The sequence below is a fragment of the Vulpes lagopus genome, chromosome 3 (assembly GCF_018345385.1).
Source record: "Vulpes lagopus strain Blue_001 chromosome 3, ASM1834538v1, whole genome shotgun sequence".
Lineage (NCBI taxonomy): Eukaryota > Metazoa > Chordata > Mammalia > Carnivora > Canidae > Vulpes > Vulpes lagopus.
In genome coordinates this window covers 131,203,563-131,213,636 of record NC_054826.1, presented here as the reverse complement: position 1 = coordinate 131,213,636, position 10,074 = coordinate 131,203,563, and the positions used below count along the sequence as shown (strand labels likewise).

Sequence of the window (10,074 nt, the reverse complement as noted above, 5' to 3'; positions counted from 1 at the left end):
AACAGCTCTTGGATGCATGAAATCTTGCCCAGGCTTTTTCTTTGGTGAAGATTTTTAATGAGCAGTAGTCAGAGTACTTTCCCTTATTTCTCTGGTAATTCTCTCAAGTTGATTTCTTTTCATGGAATCACAAAGACTATTAAATGAATCCAATTTTAACAGCTGCAAATTTATTCTTAAGTGTATTTCAAGCTCATATGGCTCTCTAGTATCAATATTGCTAGTAGCAGCCTAAGTGTGAATGTGTGTTTCTGGCAAAGAACAGATTTTCATTTTAATTGACACTCTCTTTTATATACTAAATCTTGGATGCCACGAGGTTTCCTCATAGTAGTTGTAAGTGCTAAATCTGTACTTCACCACTTCCTGTCAAGATAAATGGAAGCTTCTTTTCCCCTCAGAGTAGTTAAAAGAAATAATTTTTACTTGTTGTCCTGTATGGGGGAGATGTTGTTTTCAGCCAGGCTTCCCATGGCTTCAACTGCAAAGATTTTTAGTGCCTAAAGCAAGATCAGCTGCCTTTTTTGTTCTGAAACATGTAGCAGTTAAAATGCAAATTTTAGCTTTGCTTATTCTAAATTCTGTGATTGAGGGGTACCTGGCTGGCTCAGTTGGTAGAGCATGCAGCTCTCTATCTCGGGGTTGTGAGTTTGAGTCCCATGTTAAGTGTAGAGATTGCTTAAATAAATATACTTAACAAAAAAAAATTATGTGATTGAGAAGTGGTAGCAATAAAATCATTAATACTCCAAGTGAAAGTGTGTTGAAATCTTGTAAGTTTATTCAGAAAGTGTCATATATCTGAAGGGCACCTGAGTGGCTCAGTCTATTAAGTGTCTGACTCTTGATCTCAGCTCAGGTCTTGATCTCAGAGTCATGAGTTCAAGCCCCACACTGGGCTCCATGCATGGCATGGAGCCTACTTAAAAAAAAAAGTGTCTTATATACCTGACACAGTTACTTACAGAGATAAATTAGGAAACTCAGTCTTTATGGCAATTGTGGGGGCAAAGCGATTGCTTAATAAAGATGATCAGTTTTGGATGTGTACCTTAGAGATTAACATAAACTCACATCTCCTATCCAGTGATTCAGATCTCTGAGCTAAGGTTTGTTAGTAAAAAACTGGTAGATTTACTGAGGTCTTGTTTTTAATTGTTTTCTTTTGCAGAACGTAAGGAAGGTTTGTTGCTTTCTTTAGGATAGTTCATCTAAGAACTTAGTCTTGAATTTCATAAATGGCTGCTTTTATATAGGATTTCTTTCATGACTCTAACCACACAGCTTTTATGTTCCTTCCCTTCAGTTTATGTTTGTGATCATTAGAGTAACCCTGTGAAGTAGTAGAGAAGTTATCTTCATTTATAGATGAGTGACTCAAGGCTCAGAGAAATGAAATATTTATACCTTTTAGTAAGTTATACTGGGTCTTTGACTTCTGGCCTTGTGTTCTTTAAACTGCACTAGCTATCCCACTTTGAAAAGAATGTATGGGACACAGTTGCAATCATGTAGAAGTCCATCTCTAAGGGAGAATGGAATCTTTCTTCATGCCATGGTATGCTGACCTATGATTTTTCTGCTTGAAATTAGCCAGATTCCAAGTCTGTTTATGGAATGTTTACAAGAGGAGTGATGAGGATTAGAAGAGCCCGCAGTCCTTGAGATTTTCTTTGATGATAATATCTGTAACTGCATCAAATACAAATTTGACATTCTGTGTGTCTGTAGCACAGGTCATGTGACTGTAGATTTCTTTGACATCTTTTCGCATGTTGAGGTCAAGGAACTGACTCTTGATGTAATTCCCTGCATCTTCAAAAGAGTTGTTTCCTGGTTTTCCAGAAAAAATAGTGGAGAAGTGGGATAAATTAACCCTTCTTAGCTACGTACTTACTTTTTAGGTGACCAATTTGACCCTCAAAATGTATTGGACAGCTGCAGTTGGGGGCCTGTTTTTGGAGGGAGGATCCTCTCCTCTTTTGCACTCCAGTGTTTATCACTTGAGTTGAACAACAAAATTGAGGAGAGGGATCTTTGTGTCCCCACCCTTGATTTCTGGTAGATCTCCTTTGAACTCAGTGGCTCTCCTGCATCTGACATCTGTTCTGTTCCAGGGGCATCTGAATTTAAACCTATGACCAAATACCCAGGTTTCTCAGATTAGACATCCAAGTATCACTTGGACATCACAAAGCTCATAAGAGGAACTGAGTATTAAGGGATAAGGGATCATCAACCCAGCCAAGCAAAGGAGTTATACACTTAGTACTTCTTAAAGACAGGTTCCTTTATGTATCTTTGGTATAGGAAATGAGGCAATCACAAGTCATTACCAAGCAAGCATTACCGTTGTCTCCAGGGCAACTTACCATCATACTCTGGAAAACAAATGCTGAGATGGACTTTCTTGATTTTTTCCTCAAAGAGGTCCTTCTTGTTGAGAAAGAGGACAATAGAAGTGGCCGCAAAGAACTTGTGGTTACATATGCTGTTGAAGAGGTGCAATGACTCATGCATACGATTCTAGTAGGAGGAAACACCATCAGAGATTTCAGACTGAGCTAACAGGGTAGTGTCTACTTCTGTTCTTCCCCTTGGAGAGATTAGTGCTCTGAATGTAAGAGGGATGTTGGGGAACAACTTATCTCCTTTTGGTGGGTGGGATAGAACCAAAGAGATATAGCTGCTCTTCTAATCCTCTTTCTGTCATTGGGACAGATTACTGAGCTTTTCTGAATTTCAATTTCCCTATCTCTTAGGGTTATTATGGAAGTTCAATGAGATCAAGTATGTAGTGTCCATGACTGGTTGGCATATAGGTGTACAGTAACTGTTATGCTGATCTTAGGCTGCTGGGGTACTGTGAGGGACTTCGACATCTGTAAGTCCTGCTGATACAGGGTTGAAACTAGGCCTGAGTTATCATGTTCCCATTTGTGTCTCCAGGATGATTTTGATAGGCTTCTGTTAAAGAGTCCTGGATCTCAGTTTGGGCAGGAACATAATAGGGACTATTGCCTTGGTGTCAAATGGTAAGGGCCAGAGAATTTCTCAGTGCCGCACCACAAGTACTTCTGCCTTATTTCCTCATGTGATTGGAACTTTGAGTGAGTGAGAAGTGGTGCTGTGTATCTGAGAATCTAGGTGTTGCCAAGTGCCCCAGACCAGCCTATTTTCAAGGAGCAGGCCTTGAGGGTTTGAAGTATTCTGTTAGTTGACTTGTGCTCAATCTTTTCATCTAATGAAGAAAGAAACCAACTTTTTGTGGCTTTTGTCATTGCTAATACTCCTGCAGAACCCCTTAAAACCTCGTAGACTTTGGGGTTAAAGACAGAAGAGATCTTGAAAAAATCAAATTTGGCTAGAAGATATTCTTAGAGCTCTAATGTGAACTTGAACTACCAGGGAGAAGGGAGAACTGAAGCAAGAGATGGGAGTGTAGTAGCTTGGGCTACTACAAGTAGCCGGTGTCGGTGAGCTGTGGGCCTCCATTAGCATTTTTCCATCCCTGATACCCTGTCTCAAACTCCAAAGGTAATTGGCTGGGCTGACACTTGGCATGCAGATTAAGCCCTGCAGGCTCAAGAGACTCAGCCTCAGGTAGTCTTCCAGCTGCCAATTTAAGTGGCATGTGAGAAATCTGGTTTGCCAGTTTCTCCTTAGTCCTGTTGACAGTACATATTTAGGCTTCCAAGTGAGGTTAGTCCAACCCCTCTATCATGTTGCACAAAGATACACATCATACGTTATTTTTCTGCTCTATCATTTTCATCTCCTATCCTTTATTTCCGTAGGCAGCCTGGGAAAGTCCTAAGTGTAACTCCTGTGCTTTGCGAATCCAGTTGTGTTTCCTTGTCCCCTTAATACTCAGTTCCTCTTGTAAGCTCTGTGATGTCCAAGTGGTTCTTGGATGTCTAAATCTGAGACCAAGCTCACTCTCAGTAAATTTGGAGCTCTAAAGTGCTAACCTGGAACCCGTAAAGGAGTTTTTTCTAGAATTACTGCCTGAGACGTTGATTTGTGTGCTAGAGGACTGCTAGACTGTCTTGAAAGCAGCCAAGTTGAAGAATTGGTGACATAAAGCTTAGAGGAAGGATCACGGGGGAACTCTCAAAAGTTGCTTGGTACAAAGGCCACTTACTACTTCGTCGTCTTCCACTAGCACCATATCATAGGCACTGAGGGCTGCACAGAAAATGATGCAAGTGACTCCCTCAAAGCAGTGTATCCACTTCTTTCTCTCTGATCTTTGCCCTCCCACGTCAAACATCCTGAGGGAAAAAACAGCACATGCTCTAGAGAGGTGGCCACTTTGGGGCCATTTGGCAGTGAGATGGGAAAGGGGGAGAAATAGGATAGTCATTCAGATTGGGCTTTAGTGAAGGCCAAGAAGCATGCCCTTGCCCTTTTTTGGTATCTGAGGTGTCCCCAGGAGCCATGTGTGTATCTGCAGTGCCCTAGGGAACTGTGTACTCACCTGAAATTCAAGTCTTTGACAGAAAACTTTGTCTCAATGATGCCTGTTGTTTTGACTCTGGATCGAAGCACATCTTGCTCATTAGGGAGGTAGTCAGGGGCTGTAATCCGGTCTAATTGGTTCAGGTAGCTAGAGAAGAGAGCTTGGAATTGATGACATTAAACTTTCCACAGCCACTGCCAAGAAAGGTAGAGGGTCTTACCCAAAGCTACACAACTAACTCGGTGATAGAATCAAGACTAGAATCCATATTGTTAAACCTAGGGTTCTTCCCTTCAGATCCCTTTGTGTCCTTACAAAAGGGAGTGTGGGATGGGCTGAGAGGCATGGGGTTCTAGCCCATATAAGTCAACTCAGGTAATTTTTCCTTAAGTTTTGCATGACTACAAGGTTTTCTAGACCCTCAGTGAGATTTGGTGGTTTAAATGGGTGCCAAAAGTTCTGTGAAGACCTAAGAATAGACTAAAAGACATCAGAGACATTAAGAGGTGTCAGTTGGTGCAATGTATCAACCTAATTTATATCCTGAATCAAGTTGGGGAGCAAACATTTGAGATAACTGGGGAAACTTAAATGAGCACTTGCTTGGATATTTGATGATATTAAGGAATTATTAAATATTCAGGTGTGATGATTATGTTACAATATTTTCTTTTAACGGGCCTCTTTTTTTTGAGATGCATAATGAAATTTTTAGGGTGTAATGATAGGATATCTGGGACTTCATTCAAAATAATCCAGTGGGAGATGAAAGTACAATGAAACAAGCATGGCCATGAGTTGTTAACCGTTGAAGCCAGGTGATTCATTATATTCTGCTTTCATATATGTTTGACAATTACCATAAAAAAATTTAAAAAGACAGGAAGGCAGATATGAAGTGAGATGACAGTAAAAGGGAAGGAAAACTGACAAGTGCCTACTGTATGTCAGGCATTTGCACCTTTAAATGGTCATTTAACCTCATACACTTTCCTAATTTCATATCCCCTTTTACAGATGAAGGAAAATTCAGAACAGTTAAATGACTTGTCCAAGGTCAAGAGGCATTGTGATATATTGTAAAAAGCCTTCAGCTTAGTGGTCAAATAGAACTGGATTCAAATCCAGCTGCTGCCATCTATCATTATGACTTTGGGCAAATTAATTAATCTCTCTGAACCTCAGTTTTTCATCTATAAATGGGACTAATAATTACTGTATCTCAAAGGTTCACTGTGCAGACCAGATGAGATGGTGTACCTAGTGCACCTGGTGGTGCCTTGGCCTTGGTGAGTAGTGCTCTGTGGGTGGCAGATGATCACTGTACTACAGAATTAGGTGACAGAAGAGGGGTTGAATCCAAGTCTGTTTGCAAAGTTCCTGCCCATCTAGGATAGAGACCACGTTGTTAGAGGTAGACTTGATGTGCATCTGTGTACCTTATCATTTTGGAACCAGCCTTGCAAAGTTGCTTCTTTTCAATCCCCTGACCGACTTCCTTTCATTTGCCCTGAAAATGTCTGTCCCGTGCCCTGGCCCCCTGACATGAGATGCTGTGGGTGAAGGAGGCTTTCATTTCTGGTTAGTGGCCTAAGTAGAGCCTAGATTACCAGCTAGAAAATTCCACCCTGGAAAGGCCATCACGAATCATGCGCCTCCTGGGAGAACATGTGGCAGGACTGCAGGTCAGTCTTCGTATTCATGGTTCTAAAGGACAGGCTATGTGTATGAATTAATGAAGAGGACAGCAGTCTGACGGCTACTAAACAGAGCACCTTCGATTGAATTTTGGGGGTCTTCAGCTCTGTAGGCTGCAGTGAGCCAGCGTAAAGCAATACAGTGTGACAGCTGTGGCAGTGTCCGTCTAAGGGCATCACATTCAAAGCATAGTAGAACACTGCTCAAGCCTAAACAGGAATCCAGGCTGAATTCAGTCCTTGGGACTCCAGCTTTCAGTGCCTGAAATTTTAGGCTGGGTGTGATTTCTCTTGGAAATCCTGGTTGCTTACGCCTCATCCCACCCCTTCCCCAGAGTCTTACTAAGATGCTGAATCATTGAGCTGGTACTCTGCAGCTCGGTCGAAGCAGGCTTGCACCCCACCATCCTTCCACAACTTCCCGATGACCTCCACCAGCTCGGGAGGCATGGTGCCTTCCTCAATAGAGTCAGCCAGGTTGTTGAGCTGTCGCCCGGAATCCTGTAAGGCAGAGACCTGGCTGAGAACTGCACAGGAGTAATGGCTTTCCAGGAGGCTCCTGGGACTACTGCTGAAAGGAACGCAATTTGCATTGCTACTGAAGCCTAAGATGGAGATGCTAAGAAAACACTGATAATTTTGAATGTGCTTCGGGTATATAGAAGGTGGTAACTTATCCAGTCCTGGGATGCTTAGGGGAAAACAGAGGTTCCAGGGGCTTCCTCTTTGGTGTTTCTACCTTCCAGCCTTAGTCTAAAAGGGTACTGCCACAAGATGTGGGTCTTCTGCTACAGTAAGGTTGGAAGTTTTAAAACCAGATTGACCATGAAATAGACAACATGGGAGACAGGAAACCATCACCTTTGGTCTCTCTGTGGTTCCAATTTAGGAAAAGGCCAATACTGGAACTAGGGATTTAGCTTGTAAAAGTTTCATGGCCAGGGTAGGGAGCCCAAGGAGAGCAATTTAAATGGTAAAATAAGACAAAAAGGCAGAGGAAGCTGAAAGCATATTTTTGTAATTTGTTGTAAGGTAGGGATTGCACACTTTTCCAGAACTGAAGTAAAAACTGGAAGCTCAGTAGGTGGGATTTAGTTACATGAAACTTTTTTTGGCCCATGTTTCCTCATAGCTTGTTGGCTGCTGTTTCTTCTCATTAGCTTTTCCTCCCACCCTTAACCACATACTGTTAACCACCTACCGCACAGCTTGGTTCAGCATAGTCAATACCCAGTGTAGACATGGCCCGGATGATAGCCAGAATGGACTGCAGCACATTCCCATAGATAATGGCCTTATACTCCAGGCACTCCTCTGGTGAATAGCCATCCTGATGGATGATCCTGCAAGGAGTAGACACACCCAGCCCTTAAATGGACCTGAATAACCAGACCTAAGGGATTGGGAATCTAGAAGGATTTAAAGGGTCATGAGAACCCAATTTCTATGCCTATGGCTGTCCCAAAGTGAAGAGTGAGGAGAAAAGGGCATATAGATGAGGGACATTGGAGATCAGGTTCTTTATATCCTTTACATCTGGGTTCCTTGAGGCCGAAGAGCATTTCATCCTCCATGTTTCTATGGGCTCTTCTGACTTCACCCTACCTCAGTCCTCTGGGGCTTTTTTCCTACTCACTTCATCTGTTTGACGATAGTGCTCTTTCCTGACTCACCAGCACCTGCAGGGAGAAATGCTTATGCTTCAGATTTCCACCAGTTCTCCCCAACCCTCCAGTAGATGGCCTGTGAGAAGTCCAAGCTAGAACTTGCTTGGGAGCCTTGTTAGGGGAGAACACATAGGGTTGATTGCTGCCCTCAATTTCTGACCACCTTGAGCTCAGGCCATTCAGTATGGATTTAGAGCAGAGTTTCTCAGCCTCGGGACTGTTGACATTTTGGGCTGGGCAATTCTTTTTTGTGGGGGACTGTCCTGTGCATCGTAGGGTGTTTAGCAAGCATTCCCGGCCTTTACCCGCTGGAGGCTAGCAGCACTCTTCCCTTCCAGTTGTGACAACTAAAACGTCTCTAGACATTTCCCAGTGTCCCAAGGAGGTGCAGGGAGTGATGGCAAAATTTCATTGAGACCACTGATAGATTCAAGGGAATTCCTTTAATACCTTTCTTCTATTTTTACTCAGGAGAGTGATCTTGGGGCAGTATTGCAGATTTCACTGAAATATTTTATCATCTTGCTTTTTCCTTTATTGGCTAAAATGCCCTACCATCCTCTCATTCGCACTCTGCTCCCACTCCATATGCCCTTCAACCCTCTCCCCCTGTCTGCACTGCCCTGATACGTTAACCCCCTCCCACTTAACCTGTGCTTGCTTGTTCCCTCTAAGCTGCTTATCCTGAATGTGGAAGAAAGCTGCTTAGGCTTAAAAGATCTCTCAGTGGCCTTGCCATCTCTTTCCCCTTCTGTAGGTTCTTGGGCTCCTTGGAGTCTGGTTCCAGCTTACAGTGGTATGCTCACAGATCAGCTGAGGAAGAGGAGGTGCAATGGTTCAAAATAGCCGAGCCAGCTAACCTGCTGCTGCACAGACCCCACCTGCTCCAACTTGCCTACCTCTGTACTACCATTGGAGTTTTTACCTCTAAGCCAGGTGTCCCAAACTCTTCATTGTCTTGGTTCTATTTACAGCTGTGACCACTCACTCTGACCAATAGAAGTGTTTTTCTTTTTTCAGCACAGACCTGTGATCTGCTTAGGAGCTCATCATGTTGATGGACCTCCCATCTGGCAGGGGCTCTGAGGGCAACTACTCAACAGAAAGCCAGGAAAGGACTGCCGTAAAGACTCCATTCCTCCTCCCTCAGGCTCCCTAGTTCTAAAATTTATATGAATTGTGTACTGGAAGCAAAGAGAAGGAACCAGTTTGCTTGGCACGAAGCAGTGGGCCTGTCCCTGGGACTACATGGCACTGATTATATGGTAGGACTTCTGAGTCCTTGACTCAGAGCTCTGACTGGAGATTCGGTAACTGTCTGCAAGCCTAGGGTTCACGGTATTTGCCAAGCTGTGAATTGTTAGGTTTGGTTAGATTTAGAGATGGATAGGTCTGCCCCAGCCCTTGCAACAATTCTGGTTCAAGGAAGAGCAGAACAATTCCAGGGTAACTTTGGCATTCTGCACCTCTTTGGGGTGGCTGCGCTCAGCCCTAGAGCCCTGATTCCCTAGACCAAGACCCAATGGGGAAAGGAAAAATGACCTGCCATCCCTCCCCTCTCCATGGGTGGGCTAAGACCCACCTACCATCCAGGATAAGCAGGAAGGAGCAGTACCTTCTCCTTCTCTGGCTCATCTTCCCATCTCGCTCACCCAGCAATAGCAGCTTGACAGTCTTGGCTTCCTTGTCAGCATCCTCCTGCAGCTTCTTTTCTAACTCCTTGGACCTCTTGGCCAGTTCTTTGTCCTCAGCACTGACTCCACTCCCCATCTTTTTGCTGTCTCCTCCTTAGCTGCTTCTTCTGGCCCTTAAGCTTCTTCTCTAGAGCTTCCTGTCTGTGAGATGGAAGATAAGGAAAAAATAAAATGGGATGAGTATCCCTTTTGTAGTTCTCCTAAAAAGCTGGTCTATAGGGGCCTCGGTGAGGGAGCAGGCTCTAGGTTCTTATACCCTGCCTGTTTTGGCCGAGACTCCCTACCCAGCTGGTGGTCTACTTAGTCTAGGGATTGTACCCTTTATATCTAGCAATGTGACGGAGCAAAGCCAATTAAGAGCTCAGTATGACAAAGGGCAGAGACTTGTATTTATATAACTAGGAAAATGATCTGCTAGATTCTGACACAGGAGGATAGGATGCGGGAAACTGAAGCTCTCTGGAATGAGATCACAGTTGCCCCATCCTTTTGAGGGGCTGATCCCCTAAAAATCTCTTCCTGGGATTCACTTGCATCTTAGCACTAGAGATTAA

General features: G+C 43.6%; 1 protein-coding gene across 1 annotated transcript; it reads right to left on the bottom strand.

Moving 5' to 3' along the window:
* Positions 1–509: 509 nt before the first annotated feature.
* GNAT2 (G protein subunit alpha transducin 2) lies at positions 510–9,964 on the bottom strand. The gene is made up of 8 exons (XM_041750440.1): positions 9,479–9,964; positions 7,796–7,838; positions 7,361–7,502; positions 6,503–6,660; positions 4,481–4,609; positions 4,145–4,274; positions 2,373–2,526; positions 510–1,833 (listed from the first exon to the last, which is right to left on the bottom strand). Exons 1-8 carry the CDS (start codon positions 9,594–9,596, stop codon positions 1,643–1,645), a joined length of 1,065 nt encoding a protein of 354 aa, XP_041606374.1. The 5' UTR covers positions 9,597–9,964; the 3' UTR covers positions 510–1,642.
* Positions 9,965–10,074: the final 110 nt, after the last annotated feature.

What these genes read in the sequence shown, in the direction of transcription:
- GNAT2 (XM_041750440.1), bottom strand. Translation starts at nt 9,596, where the DNA reads ATGGGGAGTGGAGTCAGTGCTGAGGACAAAGAACTGGCCAAGAGGTCC. An exon ending in ACTATCGTCAAACAGATGAA is followed by an intron (nt 7,503 to 7,795) that starts GTGAGTAGGAAA and finishes TACTCCTTGCAG; the next exon opens with GATCATCCATCAGGATGGCT. An exon ending in TAGTGGAAGACGACGAAGTA is followed by an intron (nt 2,527 to 4,144) that starts GTAAGTGGCCTT and finishes TCCTCCTACTAG; the next exon opens with AATCGTATGCATGAGTCATT.